Source organism: Ictalurus furcatus, chromosome 6 (genome assembly GCF_023375685.1).
Source record: "Ictalurus furcatus strain D&B chromosome 6, Billie_1.0, whole genome shotgun sequence".
Taxonomy (NCBI): Eukaryota; Metazoa; Chordata; class Actinopteri; order Siluriformes; family Ictaluridae; genus Ictalurus; species Ictalurus furcatus.
Genome location: NC_071260.1, coordinates 27,191,150 through 27,215,555, shown reverse-complemented (window position 1 = coordinate 27,215,555; position 24,406 = coordinate 27,191,150). Strand labels below are relative to the sequence as shown.

The 24,406-nt window shown below is 37.1% G+C and overlaps 2 protein-coding genes across 3 annotated transcripts in view; one reads left to right on the top strand and one right to left on the bottom strand.

Annotated features, from left to right (window-relative positions):
* Positions 1-1,478, top strand: part of LOC128609065 (protein SIX6OS1) — a 10,013-nt gene extending 8,535 nt beyond the window's left edge. For both annotated transcript variants that reach the window (XM_053627400.1, XM_053627399.1), the window contains exons 14-15: positions 748-772; positions 853-1,478. In XM_053627400.1, coding sequence (XP_053483375.1) covers positions 748-772; positions 853-989 — 162 coding nt within the window. In that variant the 3' untranslated portion in view covers positions 990-1,478. The remainder of the gene's footprint in view (positions 1-747; positions 773-852) is intronic.
* The window catches only part of pfkla (phosphofructokinase, liver a), a 24,638-nt gene continuing 1,295 nt past the window's right edge, over positions 1,064-24,406 (bottom strand). The window contains exons 2-22 of the mRNA XM_053627398.1: positions 21,665-21,738; positions 20,980-21,057; positions 20,366-20,555; positions 18,851-19,016; positions 14,813-14,857; positions 13,768-13,876; positions 13,436-13,531; positions 13,228-13,320; positions 12,792-12,917; positions 11,848-11,912; positions 11,637-11,700; positions 10,588-10,734; positions 9,633-9,703; positions 9,433-9,520; positions 9,176-9,328; positions 8,794-8,958; positions 6,930-6,991; positions 4,713-4,824; positions 3,353-3,452; positions 3,149-3,254; positions 1,064-3,036 (exon numbers count right to left, since the gene is read on the bottom strand). Of these exons, the coding sequence (XP_053483373.1) occupies positions 2,889-3,036; positions 3,149-3,254; positions 3,353-3,452; positions 4,713-4,824; positions 6,930-6,991; positions 8,794-8,958; positions 9,176-9,328; positions 9,433-9,520; positions 9,633-9,703; positions 10,588-10,734; positions 11,637-11,700; positions 11,848-11,912; positions 12,792-12,917; positions 13,228-13,320; positions 13,436-13,531; positions 13,768-13,876; positions 14,813-14,857; positions 18,851-19,016; positions 20,366-20,555; positions 20,980-21,057; positions 21,665-21,738 (2,258 nt within the window). The 3' untranslated portion in view covers positions 1,064-2,888. The remainder of the gene's footprint in view (positions 3,037-3,148; positions 3,255-3,352; positions 3,453-4,712; positions 4,825-6,929; positions 6,992-8,793; positions 8,959-9,175; positions 9,329-9,432; positions 9,521-9,632; positions 9,704-10,587; positions 10,735-11,636; positions 11,701-11,847; positions 11,913-12,791; positions 12,918-13,227; positions 13,321-13,435; positions 13,532-13,767; positions 13,877-14,812; positions 14,858-18,850; positions 19,017-20,365; positions 20,556-20,979; positions 21,058-21,664; positions 21,739-24,406) is intronic.

Genomic DNA, 24,406 nt, shown 5'->3' with positions numbered 1-24,406 from the left:
CCAAGGCATTTACAAGTTCTCGATCACGTCTGGGGGGGACACACGGTTACATGTAATTTTCCACTGCAAGGACGATCAGCTGTCCTTCCTGTCTACCTGTAGCACTGTCTTAGGCGACTTACATTACAGACATTGCAGTTTATTGCTCTGGACATATCTGCAGTCCTCATGCCTCCCTGCAGCAGGTTTATGGCATGTTCACGCAGGTGAGCAGGAACCCTAGACATCTTTCTTCTGGTGTTTTTCAGAGTCAGTAGAAAGGTCTCTTTAGTGTCCTAAGTTACTGTAACTGTCACCTTAATTGCCTAGCCCCTGTAAACTGTAGTTTCTTAAGGACTGATCCACAGGCAATAATTGTTTATGGTTCAATGTTTAAACCCTTTCCAATAAAGATTTATAAAGCTTATTTGGATTTTACAAAATTATCTTTAAAATATAATCTCCTGAAAAAGGGAGGTTTCTTTTTTGCTGAGTTTATGAGTATATGCTGTTTTTATATATATATATATATATATATATATATATATATATATATATATATATATATATATATATAAATATTGCATATTTTATTTTATACATTTCATTCTGAAAGCTAGTAAGTTAAGAGCACCCTCAGATAAATTGTTGTGACATGTAGCTTGTCCATGTTTTCTTCTAGAGCTATGGATTTTTTTTGACATGCATACTATTTTATTCTCATAAATAACCCTTTTTGTTTGTTTTTATTTCTTCTTTTGCCCGTAGAAGTCACCTGAAATAGGGCTGCCAGGTACGATAGTTTTAAACTCAACACATGACATTTGTCTTTTGTGACATGAATATATGTGATTGTTTTCTTTGCTTTGACAGGATTTCTGTTTGATGAATCAGAGAGTCGTACAGAAGAAGAATTTGCTTTTTCTTTCAGCTCTAAGAGCCCTCAGCCCAAGGAGTCAGGAGAGACTGGAGATGCTTTCCCTTTCTCCTTCAGCTTTGGGAAGTTTTAACGGTTTTTTTTTTGTTGGTTTTTTTTTGGTAAGCAGTTAGTTTTTAGTACTTCATGTCAGATTCTGACAAACACTTGAAAGAAATGTTTACAGTTTAATAGTATTGTATTTGTAATGTTCAGTTAAGGTGAATGAATGCTGAAAATACAATTAATCACAAAACAAAATTTCACATAACTTCTGTTTGATGTCATGAAAAACACCCCTAGGTTTAAAATGCCTTGGTATTAAAAACATATATTTATAATCTACTGGTATGTTACAGCTTAATTTAAAAGTTTGATGTGTTTTCTTGCTCTGAACATAAGCTGTTCAGATGTCTATAAAATAATTTATCAACAATGTCAGGACTTTGTTTCATTTATGACATTCAGTTCACATTTAAGTTTCAGTTTTTCCATTACTTTATACAAAGGAGTGTTAAAATGTGTTTTCCAAAAACAGGTGGAAAGCCAGTTTAGATGTTTTTGGTACATGCCAACTGTAAAATCAGTCATCAAATGCTTAGAATAGAATATCACCACATTATGAACAGCAATACTGGCGAGTATTTTCTTTCCTTGCTTATGAATAACTTTACACTTGAATAAGTACACCTCACATTACATAAGCACAAAATTACACAATCACGTATGAGAAGCTTGGATTTCGGATTCTTAAGGTTCCAGTGTGAAACAGTTTAAGTAAAATATACCAGTGTGTAAGGCAGGGGAGGCTGCTGGTAGAGCTTGACCATTTCTATTGTAGGATTTACAGTTAAAAATAATGACATTTTTGGCAATCTGTAATCATACTATTTTGTTTAAGATGTCATGGGCTGTAGTCACAAAAAAGCCTAAGGTTTAATTGGCCTCACTGGTAATTTAGGACAAACTCTAGTCATAGGACATGCTAGTCCTAAGTTTATGGTTCTTCAAAGCTGATTGTTTTTGTGTGTGTGTGCGCGTGTGTGTGTGTAAAAGTAAATCACAGAGCATTTTAGCTTTGTACTTGGTCCTGATTGTTCTTTTAAAGCTTTTAGCATTAAAAGCAGCTCTTAAACCTGAGACAACATGTCCAGAAGACTTCTTTGTCACTAAGACCGAATCATGAACAGATCTAAAATTGGCCATAGTAAAAATGTAAATGTAAAACACAACTCAAAAATGACCAAGAACTGCCCAAACCATCAAACAAATTTTCACACATTTCCCAAAAATTCATAGTTTCAAAAGCCAACCGACCACGAACCAGTGCTTACTTTAGGGAATAAGATGCGAATTAAGAAATCTTTCAATACTTTAGATACTCTAGTTAAATGGACCTAAAATTAAATGCTATTGTGTCATTATTTTGCAGTGCGTCAATCTTACGGACTAACTATTCAACTTGGCAAATATTTGACAAGGTAACATTTAGAGTTTTGTTTGCATGTACTAAACATTAATTGTTAAAAAGAACTTTCGATATCTTTTTTTTTTTAACAGCAATTTCAATGTGATTTCATTTAGGAGTTTCATCGCTGCTTCAGTCATTTGAATTCAGTCAATTTATTTTACTAGGAACTATTAGTGCCATTGATTAGAACACTCAGTGGAATGTTGAGATTTTTTGTGAATATAGCCCTTGAGAGTTTATACACTGTATCAATAGTACTATTGTTCCCTGCTATTTTTATAGACTTTAAATGTAAAAAAAAATTATTTGGCAAAATGCTAGTTTAGATACTGCATTGACAGGAGTGTTGTTCCCTGCTTCAAATGGAGCACCAAGCATGACTCTGCAGAGTAATAAACATGTTGACGCTATAACCAATCAATCCAGTTCAACCACAGATTGTGGTTATAAACTTCCTTGGAAGAAAGTGTAGCTGGTGTAAATAGGTACGCTGGTGCACATCAACGTAACGTATGTCGCTGTCTAAAACCCTTGGTCTTGACTGAGAGAACGAAGGGTCACGTGTCTAATCTCTCCTGTGACATACTGATCAAAGCTGGTCTGGTATTTGGCCAGCATCTTGAGCAGCAGTCGCAGATTCAGCCACCATTGCTCTTTGGGCATTCTGTGTCTATAATAGCAGGACAAACAAAACTCAATAAACAAAACAATTTAATAACATAATTATAGTAGTTCATACATGAATGTAAGTTAAAGAGTGATAGATCAGTTTGAACACTCACTCAAAGTCAGTCTGCTTCTTTAGTTCATCCACAGGGGTGAACGTGAGCGTTTTGCCATTCAGACCCAACACACACGCTGTTTCCGGGGAGTTAGCAAACACAGAACCTGATCAAGAGGCATCAATTAGTATCAGTTGTGGAAATATGACATATGCAACCTTCAGTATAAGGTATAGCTAAAAGAGTTCAAAATAATATTTTTACCTTGTCTGAAGGTGGCAGCCATCTTCTCAGTAAGCCACTGCACGGCCCTCACACCCAACTTTGTACCAAAGTTCCTATCAAAAGGTGAAGGTGCGCCTCCCTTAAAAAAAGCATCAGACAGTAAAATAACACTCTGGGATTAGTTTACTCTTGTTATAGACTATTTAACAATGAATACTAAGATAAAAACCATGGTTATAGTTTAGTGCAGGACACATGTTTGCAGTGTTCATACTGGGATTTACAGGGAGGTATTCATGTGACAAAAACATTAAGTATCAAATCATTATAGAAAATATTTAACATTAAATGTTGGTCATATAAACTTTACGCCGTTCAAAAACTGATTGCATCTTGATGTTTTGCCTAAAATCTCTAATTTAACCATTTCCATTAACGTCACTAGTGTAAATCACATAGCATGTAAGTTGTTTAAACTATTTGTTCCCAGAGTTGGAAAAACAGGTCTGAGACTACAACCCCAATTCCAAAAAAGTTGGGACACTGTGTAAAATGTAAATAAAAACAGAATGCAATGATTTACAAATCTCATACACCCATATGTTATTCACAATAGAACATAGAAAACATATTAAATGTTTAAACTGAGGAATTGAACCATTTTAAAGAAAAAATAATATAATTTTGAATGTGATGGCCACAAGACGTCTCAAAAAAGTTGGGACGGGGCAACAAAAGGCTGGAAAAACAAGTGTTACTAAAAAGTAACAGCTGGAGGAACATTTTGTAACTAATTAGGTTAATTGGCAACAGGTCAGTAACATGATCTATATATATATATATATATATATATATATATATATATATATATATATATATACATACACATACACACACACACACACAGATATATACAGGTTTTAGAGCAACATATGCTTCCATCCAGATTCCATCCCATCTTTACTTCTGAGAGACTCTGCCACTCTAAGATACTTTTTTTTATACCCAATCATGTTACTGACCAATTAACCTAATTAGTCACAAAATGTTCCTCCAGTTGTATCTTTTTGATAATTCTTACTTTTCCAGCCTTTTGTTGCCCCGTCCAAACTTTTATGAGACGTGTTGTGGCCATCAAATTAAAAATTACCTTATTTTTTATTAAAATGGTACATTTCCTCAGTTTAAACATTTGATATGTTTTCCATGTTCTATTGTAAATAACATGAGTTTATGAGATTTGCAAATCATTGCATTCTGTTTTTATTTACATTTAATACAGCGTCCCAACTTTTAAGGAATTGGGATTGTATAATGCATAAGTCACAATTTCACACATAGCCCATGTGTTTAGATGAGATCTGTGCAATAAAGAGTCCTGATGTTGTGTAGTGCTGACCTGCTGGAGATGTCCGAGCACATTGACCCTGCAGTCAAACACTCCTTTCCCTTCAGCAGTGTACAGGTTATAGATGAAATCAGTGCTGTACTGTGGATGGCATTTCTCATTCCTGTGCCAACAGCAATTACGCATCAGAGTTATATTCACAAAACCATGTAAGAGTAATGACTCATATACAGTAAATGTCTTAAAGCATACAAGTGAATACTGCCTGCTGCCTTGTTTCATTCAGCCCACATGAGCTTTAAAAATACTACTGAAACAGCCTGCAGTGCCTACTACTCCACATGTTCACTCTATCTAGAATTCAGACTTATAGCATAGTGACTGCCCACATTCTGCATGTGCCACTGTACAGTGCATGTGGACTCAGCTCAGAGGCTTGAAACGCTGGTTAAAATCAGCTCCTGTCTGCTGTGTTTAATGCACGTGTGAGTTCTTAAATGTCTTTCTTAAACTCAGCAAAAAAAGAAACGTCCCTTTTTCAAGAGACTGTATTTTAAAGATAATTTTGTAAAATCCAAATAAGCTTTACAGATATTTATTGGAAAGGGTTTAAACGATTTTTTTCATGCTTGTTCAATGAACCATAAACAATTATTGCACATGCACCTGTGGAAAAGTCCTTAACACATTAACAGTTTACAGGCGGTAGGCAATTAAGGTGACAGTTACAATAAGTTAGGACACTAAAGAGACCTTTCTACTGACTCTGAAAAACACCAGAAGGAAGATGCCTAGATTTCCTGCTCACCTGCATGAACATGCCGTAGACCTGCTGCAGGGAGGCATGAGTACTGCAGATGTGGCCAGAGCAATAAACTGCAATGTCTGTAATGTAAGACGCCTAAGACAGTGCTACAGGTAGACAGGAAGGACAGCTGATCGTCCTTGCAGTGGAAAATTACATGTAACCGTGTGTCCCCCCCAGACGTGATCGAGAACTTGTAAATGCCTTGGTGGAAGAGTCACAGCAAGAACTGACAAATCTGGTGTAATTTTTTTTCCTTAATCTAATTCAAAAAGTGGAAATTTCATATATTCTAGATTCCTTAAACATGAAGTGAAATATGTCTAGCCTTTTTTTTTGTTGTTTTAATCTTGATGATTATGTTTTACAGCTCAAGGAAATAAAAAATCCCAGTGTAGCCTTACATAATATGCGGTTGACTGTAGAGTTGGCTTCTAGTCTCATATATTTGAAGTATAGTTTGATTGTATTTCCTTACTGTCTGCCTCGCTGTTTTTTTGACTTAACATCCCCACAGCAGCAACTAATGAACACATTAGTCTAATCAACTACTATGGAAACGTTAATATACAGTTGAGGTCACAAGTTTACATATGCCTTGAAGAATCTGCAAAATGTTAATAATTAACAACCACAAAAAAAAAGAGGGATAATAAAAATTTTAAAACTTTTGAACAGGATATTCTGTGTAAATTGTTATTTTGTTTAAAGATCTTATTTTTTCCATTTAGTACAGCCCTTCAAAAGCTACATAAGATATTTACATGCTTCCTAGAAGACAAAATAATAAAATTTACACCGATCATCCTGTTCATACATCCCCCTGGCTCTTAATGTATCGTGTTGCCTTCTTGAGCATCAGTGAATGTTTGCACCTTTTGTAATAATTGTGTACGAGTATTAATTATAATAATGTGTATTATAATTGTGTAAATTCAGTTATTATTGTGTCTTGTTGACTATATGTAAACATCTACTATCTAGTATGTGGTGATCCCTCTTATTTAAAAAAAAAAATTAACGTTTTGCAGATTCTGCAAGGCAGAGTGTAAATTTATCACCTCAACTGTGTATATATATATATATATATATATATATATATATATATATATATATATAAACTGCTTTAGAGCCTGGTTACTAACCTAAAAAGTATCAGGTGTGTTCTGTCCATACAAATGTATTCAATAATTTAAAAAGAAGATAAATCACTCTTGGTGTAAACAGTTCAAGTAAAAGCTAAATGTATTAGTCAAATGTAATTAACTGACAGAGATAAGATAAATATCAGACTGTGCCATGTATCTCCAGTTACTTTCTATTAAATAACAGGAAGTGTAGGGTCTTTTGTACATTCATCAGAAATGTATAATGCTTCAGTATTACTTAATTACTCTGCTTTAATAAGCCTGAGAGGACCTGGCAGTCTTTGAAGGAAGTGTGTTACATAAAACAGATTCTACCTCAGCACCAGACCCCGCTGGATATCCTTCTTCATTTTCTCTGCCAAATGCTCGACGTTTGTCTATCAAAAAGAAGAAAGTTATATTATACAGTGCCCGTCACTAATATTGGCACCCTTGTCTTTATTCTTTAACCTTTTGATGTTTTTTTCAAAACATTCACAAAAATACTCTGCTTTGCGGTAAAAGGTTGTTGAGCTTCACAAAATGGGAAGTGGCTATAAGAAAATAGCACCAGCTTTGAAAATGCCCATTTCTCCCATCAGGGCAATAATTAAGAAGTTCCAGTCAACTGGAAATGTTATCAATCGACCTGGAATTGGACATGTGTCTATATTGTCTCAATACACCGTGAAGCGGATGGTTCAAGTGGCCAAAAAATCTCCAAGGATCACAGCTGGAGAATTGCAGAAGTTAGTTGTGACTTGGGGTCAGAAAGTCTCCAAAACCACAATCTGAAGTCACCTACATCACTACAAGTTGTTTGGAACGGTTTCGAGAAAAAAAGCCTCTACTCTCATCCAAAAACAAACTCAAGTGTCTTCAGTTTGCCAGACACTACTGGAACTTCAGATGGGATCAGGTTCTATGGTCAGATGAAACCAAAATAGAGCTTTTTGGCAATAAACAATGGTTTTGGCACACAGAGAGGTGGAAAAGTACCTCATGCCCACGGTTAAATATGGTGGTGGTTATTTAATGTTTTGGGACTGTTTTTCTGCAGAGGACCTGGATAATTTGTCAGGATACATGGCATCATGGACTCTATCAAATATCAACAGATATTAAATGAAAACTTGACTGCCTCTGCCAGAAAGCTTCAAATGGGCCGCGGTTGGATCTTCCAGCAGGACAATGATCCAAAACATACATCAAAATCAACACAAAAATGGTTTACTGGCCACAAAATCAAGGTCCTGCGATGGCCATCCCAGTCCCCTGATTTAAGCCCATAGAAAACCTGTGGGGTGAACTGAAGAGGAGAGTTCACCAGCATGGACCTCAAAATTTTAAGGATCTGGAGAGATTCTGTATAGAGGAACAGTCTCAGATCACTTGCCATGTATTCTCTAATGAGGTATCAGGCATTATAGGAGAAGACTCAGAGCTGTTATCTTGGCAAAGGGAGGTAGCACAAAATATTGACTAAAAGGGTACCAATAATTGTTGCACACCTATATTTAAAATAAATAAATAAATAATATTATATATATAAACCTGTATTTTATTTGCAATTGTCTGATATCCATGAGAGCAGAGTATTTTTGTGAATTTTTTTTAACAAAAGATCAAAAGGTTAAACAATAAAGACCATTTTTCACAGCCGTGTTTGCTCATATTTACCAGGGGTGCCAATATTAGTGGAGGGCACTGTAGAAAGCAAAGTGTAGAGTTAATCTAACCTTTAAGAGCTAAAATGATTTCACCACTGTGCAAGTTTTTTTGTTTTTGGTTTCCTGACTAGCTTAAAATTGATATAAATCAATTCAGGGAAATGCTGAGGTTTACCAGTATAAATAAGAATCAGGAAGAAACCAGTATCTACTGTGGTGGTGAAACACTATAACGGTAACTAAAGTATTAAAACACAACTTGTATATGACTTGTTGGAAAACTGCTGCAGAGTGTGTTAGCTGTGAGTTTCAGCTACTTTAAGACTTTTTTTATTTATACATGCGTTTGGCATTAATTGTTTCCTATTTCCTGAATGCAGCACTCAGCACCTGGAATTAATATGCAAAATGTACTTCTCTATTGTCATGTCTCTATCGGACAGCGTCTTTCTGTGGTTTACCCACCCATACAGAGTACAGCAGGACAGTGGACTACTGGAGTTGGTTTTTAAGTATAATTAAAATCTCACCTTCAGATCATGGATATTGAAAGGCTCCTCAAATATATATGCAGCATCAGCTCCCACAGCAATGCCAGTGGTGGTTGCCAGGTATCCACAAAATCCTCCCATGGTTTCCACCACAAATACCCTCCTCTTTGTTCCTGTAGCTGACTGTTTGATCTTATCACAGCTCTGATGGTTAAATGGAACACACACACACACACACACACACACACACACACACACATATATACATTTATGGTTGTGATCCGTTTAATAGTGTTATGTGTACTACTTTATGATATGATATACAGCTTTGTGACTGCATACATATATGTCTAAACGAGGTTTTTTTTGCTTTAGTGTTACCTAACTGAGTAAATAACTAATTGAACAGGATAGCACTCACCTCCATAGCTGCATTGACAGCAGTATCAGCACCCAGACTGAATTCAGTCCCAGGGACATTGTTGCTGATGGTGGCAGCAATGATACACATGGGAATGCACAGCTCGTTGTAGCGCCCCCTGGCATCATACAACTCTAATATTCCTTCATAGGCCTAAAGAATAAAAGAGCTCTTGGGTTTGAGCAAACAATCCACCAGTGTTAAATGTCTTAAATGTACAGATATATATAAATAACCAAGAATATATTGCTACTTGCTTCAAAGCCACCAATTACTAGCAGTGACTGGATGCTGTACTTGGTAAGATTTTCAACTAACTTTTCCATGCAGGTATTGGGTAGGGTTCTGGAAGGATAACATTCAAAATGCAGTCATGGCTGGAATATCATATGATGATGATAACAATAATAATAATAATAATGATAATAATAATAATAAACATGCTCTATTAACTAACCGTTTAGTCCCCAGAATTGAGCCACCTTGACCGGTCCAACCACCCACACTACTCCAAGAAATCTCTTTAATCTTTACACAGGGAAGGAGTTATGTATGTAAAATACATTGTAAATACATTGTACTTTAAGCTCACTGTAGTATACTTATGTGCAGGCGGGGTGTGTGGTCAAGTGTGAATGAAAGGTGGAGCCGGGAAAAGTGAGTGGTAAGGATCTACATCTCTGCGGGATTGCTGTAACATGTGTAGATCCTTACCACTCACTTTTCCTGGTTCCGCCCTCCATTCGCAATCTGACCACGCCCCCGCCTCCACAACGTGCATAAAGTCTTTTCCACTTCACTTGTAAAAACCTGACATCATGACAAAGAGGATTTATCAACTTCATGTAAACGAGAAGTAAATATTGTCAAACAGAGGACATATCAGATTGTTTTAGGAGTCACAAATATGCTCACAGTCAGGCTCTCCACACTGAAATCAGTGAAGTGAAAGATGGAGGAGACAGACAGCAGTTTGATAGCAACTATTACTGAAAACATGATTATATCAGAACAGCAACAACTTCAAGTCACTTTTTATAGCCCAGTAAAAATGTTCATCGAACAGGAGATAAATGGTTTTAATAAGTTTCCATCACCGGGACATAAGTACATTTGGAATTTAACTGTGTTTTTAAAAAACGCACAAATATACCCCAAAGCTGTCATCTAGGCAACATGCTTTAACCGCTGTTTCACTGGAACGCTTTTCTGTGGAGAGCTAAACCTGCTTGTTTTATAGTGACCCCCCCCCACCCACCCCCAATGCAGTGTAAATGTACCATACGTGGGGAAGTGACTGTCAGAGCTATAGTAAAGAATATCTGTGCAGTTATCACTATAGTCTTAAAAAGCTTTCCCAAAAGTATAACAATTAAATCATTGCAGATTATTTTTCAGTCTCAGTTCCTTACCTCTCCATTGGCGAGACCCTCAAATCCATTCTGAACAGTGTAGACTTTGTGGCCAGATGCTAGTGCCACCCTCACTGCAGACCTCACAGCTGCATTCATCCCAGCTGCTGGAGCACCCACGTTCAGGATGGCCACTGAGAAGTTGCTCTGCGCGAAAGACATCTACTATAGCACGGACACCAAACTCTGTTCGACTTGTCTCTGAAAGCTATGCTCACCTTGCACTAGTGGCAACTTATTTAGTAGTTAGTATATAATTGGTATTAGTGTCACACAAAACAAGATGAGAGTCTAGAGATTAATGCCTATCCAGTAGGGCCTGACTGATAAAGGTTGGCCAAAAAAATCTTAGATCAGACTCACAAACTTATCAGCACTTATAGCAGAAATCACACAGATAGAGCACAGACAAGGTCTCTTTAAGTTGCATTCATGAACATGATATTTCGAACAATAACCAGTGTAGGGCATTTGAAGGTTGGGTATTAGAGACTCACAGGAAGTGACTTTTGAGCTTTCAACAATATGGCAGAACACAATCTAAATTTGATTTCAAGTGACAAAAGACTACTTACTGTATAAGTTTACAAGTTTATAACATTACATACTATATTGCTATTCCTGTTGTTTATTTGAGCCTAATATCTTATTTAACTAAAAGTATTTAAATAATTTTTAGAATTGTTAGCTCCTTATAGTTGCTATCAGTCAGGCCCAATGTAGTCACTAACAATCCAGCTAGAGCAGCGGTTCTTAACCTGGGGATTGTGGAAAAACATTTACTTGAAACGTTATGGGGGGGGGGGGGGGGTCGGTGTCACAAAACAGTGTCATTCTTAAAAGTGGGTCACACTCACAAAAAGGTTAAGAACCGCTGAGCTAGAGACTAAAGCCTTTACACAAACCAACACACATATGTACATACCTAACTAAAATAGCTTCCAAAAGCATACTGTTTCTTTAAATCTGTTAAAGAACATTTGAGATGTTCGTATCATGTTGACAGTCCCAACAATCCCAGAGTTTTGCTGGCACATCTAAAGTTTTACCATGACTTGAGAAGGCTTGTGGTACGCCAGTAACTTGTAAATGCTCCAGTTGTTCGCAAAGCTCCTGAAATGAACATAATGTTTGTTATTTTTGAGACTGTTAGCATTCATATACACAATCATAAACCACAGCAAGGGGCCTACTAACCAAGTTTGGGTCCTGTGTTACTGTGTTGTTCACAGAATTACAGGATTTCATAACAAGTCTTACCTTCCACGCAGCTGAATGGCCTCCTCAAACCTCTTCTCATTCATAGCCTTCTGTACCGCTTTAGTCTGGGGAAAAATGAGGAGATGTTGCATGAATGTATAGTAATACAGAGTGTCCAAAAAGTAAAGGACTGGTTGAGCAAAATATATTGATCCAAATATGTTGAGTAACATTTGCAAAAATGATGCGTGTCATGGTGAACATGTAGAGCAAATGTTGTAAATAATAAATATAAAGTTACATAATGTAGTTAAATAACTGGTTCCTGATTTTCAGACACCATGTAGATTCATAAATATTATCGGACATCTGTAGCTCAGTGAACTGAATTCTTTGATAGTAACTGAGAGACTGAACGTAAATCCTAGGGCTGATGTACTTTTAAGCCAGAAATGCAACGCTAAATGGTAAATGGTCTGCACTTATATAGCACTTTTACCCAAAGCGCTTTACCCTGTGTCTCATTCACCCATTCACACACACACCAATGGTAGCAGAGCTGCCATGCAAGGCGCTAACTTGCCATAGGGAGCAACTTGGGGTTCAGTGTCTTGCCCAAGGACACTTCGGCATGTAGAGTCATGTGAGCCGGGAATCGAACCGCCAACCCGCTCTACCACCTGAGCCACAGCTGCCAGAGTGTATAGCTAGCTATAAAAAAATTTTAATATATTATTTCACTCATTCATCCATCTTTAGTAAGCACTTTATCCTGGTCAGTGTTTCAGTGGATCAGGAGCATATTCTGGGAAAACTTGGCTTGAGGCTGGAATACACCCTGGATGGGATGCCAGTCCATCACAAACCCTTCCCCCTCCGCCCCCCCTGTGCGATACGTGCGATTCAACAAGTTTTCAGCAAAAAAAGCACAAAAACTCAGTAAATTACATCACAACTTTTTAAAAAAGCTCATGTAGTAAACTTATCCTTTGTGTGGGTCTTACCATTTCCACCGCTTCCATGAGGGGCAGCTTCACCGACCGGTTACCGGACAGGCTGATCACACAGGCGGGGGTATCAGGAGTCGCCTCCATCAGTGCCACCACTGCCTCCATTCCCAACTTACTACTCTAGGAACACAACCACAGCCCAGTGCTCAGAATGTACCACAATATAATTCTTCATAATGCTTTCTCTCACATACAAAATATATCTTTACTTTCTCTCACACATTTATGTACATCATACATACTAGCTTCTTATTCTTTATGATTAAATTAGTTTTGATTGATTTCATTTAAACACATAAAACATGCCTTGGCTGATAGCATTTCTTTAGATGTTCTGCTCTTAAATATTACAGAAATGATTCAATCAACTAAACTACTTACTCCAGACTTTAAATATGGAGATCTCTATAATTCAGTTTAAATTACTTACTAGTACTCGATCAAAGGCTGAAGGAGTTCCTCCTCTCTGCACGTGGCCCAGAACAGTCACTCTGGTATCGTAGCCCAACCGCTTTACAACAAGCTGCACACACACAGAAATCATGTTACTATCCTACTATTATATATATATATTTTAAATAATGTAAGCAAAAGGGATCTTTATCTTTACATGCTGGTGATTATTTTAAAGTACTTACATCTTTGACGTAGCTGGAAGTGATGGGCTCGCCTTTTCTGTTGATTGCTCCCTCAGCAATGATGATGATGTTGAGTCTGGAACCCTTACTACGGCTCTGTACACACACACACACACACACACACACACACACACACACACACACACACACACACGACTGTAAGCACTACAACCGAAGACTTATGAGCCATGACTGAAACATGGCAAAAACCGACAGCTGATCAATCCAGGTCTGTCTGTGAGGAAATCTATATGATTTGATTACTTTGTTGAAACTGAATCGATGCTGATTTTTATTTATTTATAGATCTTGGGTGTATTGTGCTCGGTCACCTCTCCAAGCCGAGTGCACATAACATCCTCCCAGTCATCCTCTGGAGGAGCTTCAGGAATAAAGAGCCAGTCTGCTCCAGACGCTAACGCAGACACCAGAGCCAGATATCTGTACACACACACACACACACACACACACACACACACACACACACAGTGCTGTCCTTTAACATTCAAACATTTTCCAGCACATAATATTTCTTTCTTTCATTATTTATTTAATTATGCCAATTTTCATTTTCATTTCAAAACACATTATTTATTGTAAAGGCATATTAGTGAACCAATCTATAATCATTAATTTGTTTACGGTAAATCTATGATTATTACTACTCAGAAAAAGTATATTTAACAGAGGAAAAACCCAAGAACTCTGAACAAGCCTTGTTAACAAAAATGACTATTATCTTTTTAATAATGCCTATAGAGCTTAATAATCCTCTTAAACACTGAAAACCTTAGAAATCAAGCAATTTGAATATTTTAAGCTACAGTGCTGTGGAAAAGTATTTGCCTGAGAAATACTGTTGTGCTATTTGAAGTGTTTTTGATTCATTTTGGATGTATATATTTTATTGACAATAATATTTATTAATAGTTCATACATACATATATATATATATATATATATATATATATATATATATATATATATATATATATATATATATATATATATATATATATATAGTCATATATTTATTTCATTTAAAAAAGTACATTACATTTTCATGGTAGAATCAGTAATGTTTATTTTTGTAAAAAGTTATGTTAAGTTTTCGGTAATCGGTTATTGGCAGGTACTGCCCAACTTAGTTATTGGTATCGGTAAAATCCACTATCGGTTGACTTCTAGTCATGATAAAATAAAAATCATGTTAACATAACTTTATGCACTGGCATGAGTGGTGTGTTTTCTAAATTATAAAGGGCTGAATGAATGTCAATTTACTTCATGTTCAGTGGTGTGTTCACGGCACATCAATCATGTGTCAGTCATGTATTTCTCACAGAAACTGTACAGCAGCACTGAGACATGACTCACCCGCAGTGTCGTCCCATTACCTCCAGGACAAATGTGCGCTGATGGCTGCATAACAGTTGGAAAGAGATTTGCTTCATTAGTGAAAGAAATTATCTAATCAACTAACATCCTCTATTAAACAACCATTAAACATCTTTTCTGTACTGGTGACTTGGAAACACTTTTTGAAAAAAGTCCTTTTTGTGGACACCTGACCATTACAACCATATGTGCTTGATGAACATCCCATTCCAGATTTAGTTCCCACTAGCAGTTATAATAACCTCCACTCTTCTGGGAAGGCTTTCCACTAGATTTTGGAGCGTGGCTGTGTGCATTCAGCTACAAGAGCATTAGTGAGGTCAGGAACTGATGATGTGTGAGGAGGTCTGGGGTAAAGTCAGTGTTCCAGTCCATCCCAAAGATGTTCAGTGGGGTTGAGGTCAGGGCTCTGTGCAGGACAATCAAGTTCTTCCACTCCAAACTCTAAAAAAACATTGGGTTAAAAACAACCCAAATTGGATTTAACCCAACAGCTGGGTCAATATAGGACAGAACCCATTTTGGGCTAAACTAACCAATCAAGTTGAGTTGTTAATTTTAACCCAGCAAATAAAAAAAAGGATAGTTTAATTTTTACAAAAATGCTGGGTTAATTTTATTTCATAAAAGGTAAATATTTTCAGGGTTATTTTTACCCTTTGAAAATGTCAAATACACCACATTATAAACAAATACGTCAGCATGGTATCTCCTTTATTTATACACAAGAAGGTGTTCAGAAATGTATTGCTAGAGCTGCTAAAGTGGTGTTTATATAGACTTTGAAGTAAATGACTCAAATAAGTCATATATTTAAGACGAAAACATCAGATTTTGATCAAAGAAAAGCTAATGAAGATAACGGTGCATTTAATGTCATGTAAACTGGACTGTTATCGCACATTTTTGCTTTTTCTAGTGTACAGTAACGGTTTTATAGATAAATATATTGATACAAACCTTCTCCAAATAAATCTAACAGTCTGTCCGTGTGAAAACCGCTACCTCCACCTGAGGCGAATTCAAACAGGTGGTGCTGAGTTGATTTGACCCAAGGAGCTGGGCTGAGGCATCAGGGTGGGAGAGGAATGCGTTGATTCAACTGTCAGTGAAAACGACCCAGCCACTAACCCAGTGGTTGGGTTACACAAAACTACCCAAGACTGAGAAAATAACACAATTAAATGACCCAAAAGTCTCAACCCAGCGTTTGGGTAGAAAAAAATAACCCAGCATTTTTTAGAGTGCGACCGTGGAAAACTACGTCCTCACTTTGTGCACAGGGTCATTGTCATGCTGGAACAGGTTTGGGCCTCTTAGCATACAAAGGCATTCTATACAATTATATGCTTCCAACTTTGTTGCAACAGTTTGAGAAAGCACCACATATGGGTGTGATGGTCATGTGTCCACATACTTTTAATCATATAGTACAGTGGTTTTCAAAGTGGAGGCCTCGGCCCCCTTGGGGGCCAGCAGGGGGCACCCGGGGGGCTTCAACAATTTGGTGTGAAAAATAAATTCTCACTCTCAGACAACCACACACACACAATCAATTCCTAATGTAATGTAATGTAAAGATGTAAGAATTAATAAAAAAAAGGGGGGGTTTTTCAGAAGTCTGTATTTTTAATGTGTTTTAAAGACATCTTGCAAAAGGGGGGCCTCGGTCAAATGTTAATGCCATTTGGGGGGCCTTGCTCTGGAAAAGTTTGGGAATCCCTGATATAGTGTATTACCATAAGTCTCCAATAACAGACATTATAGGATTTTAGCATGCAACACTCCATTAATTTTAGTCCTTTCTTGCTGTTTATAATCTTGTTATGCATCAGCCAAAATACAGTATGCTGTACAATCACATCTGTATAATCATCTGTTACTTATTGGATGTGCTTAAATAAAAAGGAATTAAAAAAAGAATGAACACATAAATACTACACGAGATGCAGTCGTGCCAAAGTTCCCTGACTCACTAAATATTTCTAACATTGATAATCTTTAAACAATCCAGTTAGTTTAGAGTTCTACCTCCTGTTGTCGGTTGACGTCATGTAAAACTTCACCTAGGAACTGATGTGTTCTAGAGTCATAAATCTCTGTGTTTATAACAACCTAACTGCATATCAGTGAATCTTCAGTTGGAGATGGTAAAAGTAGGGCATGTTCAGACAAGCATTCTCTGAAACCAAACAGCTGTGTCAGACTCAGAAGATATTTTGTCACTCCAGGGTAAAGGTGCATTCCTTCAAGAGATTATGTAACGTCACATGCCCATGTTCCAACTACAGAGAGAATGTTTTTCATGTGCTGTGATCCTCCATTCTGCACACAATGTAATAAATTAAAGGAACATGCCAGCATTTTCAACCTAGTCTCTATCCACTGCATCTGTAGAAAGAAATGTCACGTTTCCCTGTAATGTGTTTATGTGAAACACATTTTTCCAAAACACTTGCATACTTGGGTCCAAGGTTAAAGCTCTAGATATGTTAATACCACAGAGGTGCTAAATTCTCAAATCCGATTGGTCAGATGGTCAATTTTCTATAACAGCAGCTCTGACAGAAGTTCCAGCTACGAGTCAAATCACAGGATTATATTAATGCGTTCATTTGAATATTTATAGCCAATTCACAAGGACTTGTATAATCCATCCACCCATTTTCTGTACTGATTATCCTACACAGGGTTGCGGGGGAGCCTGGGGCCTGCCCCAGGGCACAATCACACACACATTCACACACTACGGACAATTTGGAAATGCCAATCAGCATACAATGCATGTCTTTGGACTTGGGGAGGAAACCGGAGGAAACTCCCGAAGCACGGGGAGAACGTGCAAACTCCATGCACACAGGGCGGAGACGGGATTCCAACTCCGATAATAAATAATAATACATAGATCAAATTGATAATAATAATAATGATAATAATAATAATAAGATTACAAAATGTGCTCTTTCAACATGTGTATAATCATTGGTATGATGAAGTTTTCTCTAAAGAGGTGTTTATTTATTAAAACACATTATTATTATTATTATTATTAACATTTATGGAAAGAGTCTTTAGTATAACAGTCATTTGTAACAATATAAGGCAAATCTGTTCCTTTAAGTTTACTGATATGGGAAAAACTAAGGATGGAAGATATTACAGGGAAAACCACAAAACACAATAACTACATTTCCCCCCCCATTAACTTCTACTGAAAGTAAGGGAATTGCTGTTTATAGCTGCTACAAAGGATAAACAGTAAGACATACCATTCTTTAATAAATAAAACTAATGCAATATGCAAATTTCTGTGGTATGAGAGAAACAGAACCTTTCTTGATGTGGTGTTATTAGAAAATAATCAATGTTGTAGTTACAGTAATTCTGCTTCCTGTCAGGCCACACCACCTAATCACTGATTACTTTCCCAAAAACACACCCTGTATTGTTTTATTCCTGTTATACCACAGCAGCTAATGCTAATTGCAGTTTATTGTTTATTAAAAAAAACACCACATTATACTTTTTTTCCCTTTATGGTTACATTGAAATTAATGATTCCTTACGTAATTCATTCCTTTCACAAATGGGACTACTTTTTCAGAAGGTGGAAGGTGCAGCTAGACGTTAACAACAGAGTAGTGTTGGTCTTCTAGTGCATGGATACAACAAAACCCTCAGGAACGTGTAAATCAGTCCCTCCAGGAAATGAACGCAAAATCAATGAAACTCCGCAAAATTCGGAGGAGCTTGCAATTTTTCAGACTTAGCACACATTTTCTGCAGATTTGGGCCAAGACTATTTGGTGTGACTATTTGAGTAAATGTTTGTGTTTTTTTTTTTTTTTTCATTATTAAAATTTACTGTGGTGATGAAACATACACAAATATACAGTGGGTAGAGATTAGATTGAAAAATGTTGGCGTATTTCAACACACTACTATTCTGTCATGTTCATATTTGGACCTCCTGCTTTATTTTCTCCCCCAGGCTGCGGTTATAGTGGAGCTGCTAACCTTATAGCGGTGGTGCAAATGGCGTCCACGATATCGATGATGCGATGGAGGGCTGAGTCTGCTCCGATGGTCATGTCAGTACCACAGAAGTCGTTATCGATGGAACCCACCAAACCCACGATGTTTAGGTGACTGTACTGCTTTGCCGTCTCAGCAGAGATCCTGCCTAGAAAGGAGAACAATAGCAGTGCATATATACTGGCCTGTTAAGAAAAAAAAACACTTTACTTTGATCCGCTCTACTGATTCAGTCTGTTTTGTAACAATACTGAACTATTAATGGAGATGGGTGTCACAAGTGTGCTTTGAGCAAAATTCTTGTGAAGCTCTGAACAAGCTGTTGAATAATGCCAGCTAAACATAGCCACAGTGAACAAGTGCGGCCCTTAAAACAACTTCGCGTTTTATAGGAGCAGTTGTAAATTTGCAATTGTAATGAGAACAGTGACAAGCTTTTACATGCTGCATTTTTATGTGCCCAAAAAAATGAACATTTGTAAATTTGATTTTCTAAAATAGATTTTAAATCGTATGATTATTACAAGTGATTGCACGCTAAACCTTTAACATTCTGTCAAGCCTAATGATTCTAATGTATACCACACCACTGTGGAATTCTCAAATCTGACTGGTCTGAATGTGTCGATATGGTGAAGGATTTTAGAAGGAGTCTCCAGTGTCAGCGCTTTATAGCAGTCAGAACTAAAGCGGTAACTTCATAAAGTTTTCTGACACAGGAAAGTCTTCATGATAGATGATGTTCTTTCTCGGAAACATGACAAGTGACAGTTTTAGTCTAATTATCTTCAAGAGAGGAAAAAAAAGAGCGGCTATAGTGATAGGAAAGTGATAGCACAGACTAAACTGTTATGCAGATATTTCACAACATCGAATGTAAATGTAAAAGCTTTCGAAAAATGACGACATGTCTTAGTTAGTGTTGGCAAATTGCTCCATTTCAGGTAGAAATGAAGCACCACACCTGTAACAGTGAACTCTGGCATGTTTTATTCCTTTTACTTATGTCAAAATAGAGACCTTTGGCCATTGCTGTTATTTTTGCACCTTGTATTTGGATAAGTCAGTGCTGCTTTTAACTGAAATGCCCTCATACCTCATCGCAAATAATGGCTTGAAACTGGGGAAATGATGGAATGAATCCACAGAGATGATGAAAGTGTTAGCTTGCAAAATGTAGGGTAATGAGAGGCAGTACTCACTCTAAGGATGAAGTGTTGGCTGCCAATTTATTAGCACCGGTTGTACTTGTAAATCCTTCCTAGGCCATTCTGCCAGTTTTTGGACATTTTTTCAATGTGAGTGAATGAAACAGTGCTAATCATCAATCCTTGAGAGCCACTCATCAAGTCAGGATGGATACGGTTTACAGAGTCTTTCTGGATTTGACGTTTGATGCCAGCGAGCCAATCGCAGTAGACTTTTGGAGTAGATAGTAGAAAACTAGAAGATTATCTGAATGAGTATGGGTTTGTCTGTCGCAGGACTAGTGTGTACCTTTGGCTTCCAGCTCGGCGAGTAGTCCGCTCCACTCGCTTCGGAAGATGTTAGCTCCTGTAAGGCTGCCGTCACCTCCACACACACAGAGGTTGGTGATCCCTCGTTTCACAAGGTTAAAGGCGGCAGCCAGGCGGCCGTCCCGTGTGGTGAAGGCTTTACAGCGGGCGCTGCCTATCACTGTCCCACCCTGAAGAGAAGATCTGCATCAAACTAGCAAATCGAGCGCATTCATGCAATCCAGTGTAATTAAAAAGTTGCTACTTTCTCATGTTCTCCACGCAGCAGTGAGCAGAATTAAACAATCTAACCCTATAGAGGCTTTCCACCAAAGCCAGTGCAGACAGATGAACAAGCTAGGTGTGCCAACACTGAAACTAATGCGACTCGACTGAGAAGCAAATCATATTTGTGTAGAATGCTTTCTTAAAATCTTCAGTCAACAGTATTTGTAAATTCAATTCTAAAATCTGTATAATTCATGTACAGATGAAGAGTAAATGATCAAATGGAACACTAAAACATATTAACTAGGAGAAGGGGAGAAAAAAAAAAAAAGAAAAAAAAAAAAAAGAGTTCACACAGACAGAACATTTTCATAAAGTGATTTTTACCAGCTGGATGATGTTGGTTACGCTGTGCCAGTGAGCCAGTTTGATATTGTCTCCCCCATCCACCAGACCCTGGTAACCCTGCATAACATCAATACAGCACATCACAGCTAAGCCAGCATCAAACAGGCCATGTGTGTTACCATACATGGTTTACATTGTCAATTACATGGACATGGAAAATCTTCAATTTTGAAGATCAAATGACTTGGGTCATTTCCGTACATTTATAATATTCAAAGTGTATACCATACCCAATGTAACGTCATGATACAAAATCTGTGGGCTAAGTCTCTAGCCTCGAGTTGTGTTTATGATATACAAACAATAGCGCAATATTTTGTTTTGTAAACAAACTGCAACAAAACAGTGGGGTTATGTTATGAACGAATTTATTGAGGAAAACATATTTAAATAGATTTCAATCAGTTACTTGTAATAATGGAGTTTTAAGATCACTGCTGATAGCGACAGTACACAGAATATATAATCATGCTAATCTATTGCAATATCATCATCATCATCATCATCATCATCATCATCATATCGTCATAACACCTATGCCTACCTCAGTCTAACCTAAAAAACCCCAAAACATCCAGATCCTATTCTGAGCCCTCATTTCCTCTCTAATTAAAAGTTATGAAAAAGGTAAGGGGAAAAAGCATTTAGCAGATTTAGGAGATACCTCATAAATCAGATACACCTTGGCTCCAACATATATACCCATCCGAGTGACAGCACGGACAGCGGCGTTCATACCTGACACAGGAGAAACAAGACACAGCATTCATTTTATTGTAAGCTTATTATTCACTGTTTAACTGTTTGTAGCACTCTTGAGTACTAGCACTTACTCCAGCATGTGTGTTTAATCGTGGCTCTCTGATCATCTTTAGCTCTGTGCTTGGATTACGTTCTGATTCATTGGTAAGAAAAAGCATTCACCGTTTACATAAATGAAAATGTAATGGGCACGTTTTCGTCACTCAGAACTTATTTTGAAGAAGATTAATGTTTTTAATCCTTTAATAATACTTGCCTAAAAAGGCAAAATGCAGCATATGTGTTGCTGTTAACAATTGTGTACACAATTACCTAGAGACTACTTATTTGGCTGGACATCTAGTAAATTCTGTGTCAGTTTGATCTGTTTCACTCTTTCTTTGAATTACATGATGTGGTGATTCTGCAAGAATTAAATTATATTACATAAATTATGAATGAATGCCACAGAAGCATCTACACTTGATCTTATAACAGTTTCCAGATATTATGAGTATACACACTAAAGACATCCAAACCCCCTCTCCCACGTGTAATAACAGAGGGAATTTGCATATTAGATTATTATTATTATTATTATTATTATTATTATTATTATACCCTTGCTATAACTCATGCTGGTCACCTCTTAAACCCCATCTTAGATTTTACCGTGACATTTTTAGCTCACTGCAGCAAAGCTTTCTTTGCACTTTGGTTACTTAATAATTAAAAGTATTTAATAATAGAAAAAAGAAGCCTTTAAACAGCTGACCCATAAACTCCTTTTTTGCATCTTCACCCGTGGGACACTGAGACGTAATCACATCCGGATTTACTTTGACAGGAGGCGTTAGGGAAGTGATTTTAATTAATTTGACATCTTGAGTGCTTAAGAGAATAAATGTTGACTTAATACAGTATATAGCCCATGGTGTTAGTGCCTTCAACAAACTTCTCTCACTGGTTAGTGGCAGACAGAGAAACGTGTTTATGTCACAATCTTAGAGAAAAAGGTGCTAAGCTGTATCTATCCTTGTTGCTTGGACTGTACTGACAAGGTTACATCTTTGTGTCATTAGTATGTACCTTTCACCTGGAAATGCAACCATTTTGCAGCTTGAAAATATATGACTGGACCAAGGGGGGCACGGTGGCTTAGTGGTTAGTACGTTTGCCTTGCACCTCTGGGGTTGGGGGTTTGAATGTGTGCACGGAGTATGCATGCTCTCCCTGTTAGACCTCGACCAACAGTGGATTTTACAGATACCGATAACTAAGTTACCTGCCGATAACCGATTAATCAAACGATAATTTTTAAAACTGATACTGAATGGAAACATAACACTCAAAGTAAAATATTATTGAACTTTGTTAAAAATAAACAGTACTGACTGTACCATGAAAATGTACTATACTTTTTTAAATGAAATAAATATTTAAATATTAATATATATTAACTATAAATAAATATTAAAGTAAATAAAAGATATACATCCAAATTGACCCAAAAGGTAACAGTCCAAAAAACAAACAAAAATAGAGGCATCCAAAGTGAATAAAAAACACAACAAAATTATGCTTCGGGAGTTTCCTCCACCTACGCCGGTTTCCTCCCCCAAAGACACGTGTTGTAGGCTGATTTGGCATTTTCAAATTGTCCATAGTGTGTGAGTGTGTGTGTGATTGTGTCCTGCGATGGGTTGGCTCCCTGTCCTAGTTCCCTGGAATAGGCTTCAGGCTCCCTGTGACCCTGTGTAGGATAACCAGTACAGAAAATGGATGGATGGATGGATGGATGGATGATCTGGACCTAAGGACCGCCTTTAATTATTTTTTAGAGCAAAAATGCACCTTTCCATGTACAAACTAAAGAGGCAAAAAGATGTATCCATGAATGTGCTTTCTCAGCAACAAGGTACAGTTTAGTCCCCAAAACAAAACAGAAACCCTTATAGAATATGTAATGGTTTGAATGGTTATAATGGGGATTTTATTGGCTTAATGGAAACTGTAATGGTCCCTGTGGGTCTCTACTGTTAATTTGTTGATTTCTATTGGTGATGTTATGTCTGGTGGATACCATTAAGGACCAATAAATAATAATGTTTCTAATGGTCAGCTGATGGTTTGTAATGGTATTTGTAGTTGATATCATTAGAATTTTGGTGATGGATTCTACTTTTTTTGTTTTGTTTTGTTTTGGGGTAATTGGGGGTAGCCAAGAGACCCTATATTTCACAGTGATTTATTTTCCACATCAACACTTTTTGGAGATGGTTTCAGGTTATGTTCTGATTGTTTCAGACTGAATGGAACACCGTTACTGGTGTTCATCTGATAATAAGTGAACAATGCAGTGTGATGTTGAGTGTACAGTAGCCTACATGTCTGACTGCACGTACAGATGGACACGCCCTCACTTCCCAAACACACACTTCCATACTGTGTAGCAAGTAGACAAGCTTCGTCACTAGCTGTTGCCATGGCTACATGTACAAAGTGCATACTACTATACACAGTGTGTAATAGCAGAACTCGACCTGGAGTTAATATATAGTAGTATTTGGCTTGTAAAATAGGCCTTGTAAAACACATGGCACACAGTTTAGGGCACAAATACCACCTTAAAACCATAATGAGCTGGAAAGTTACTTTGTATCTT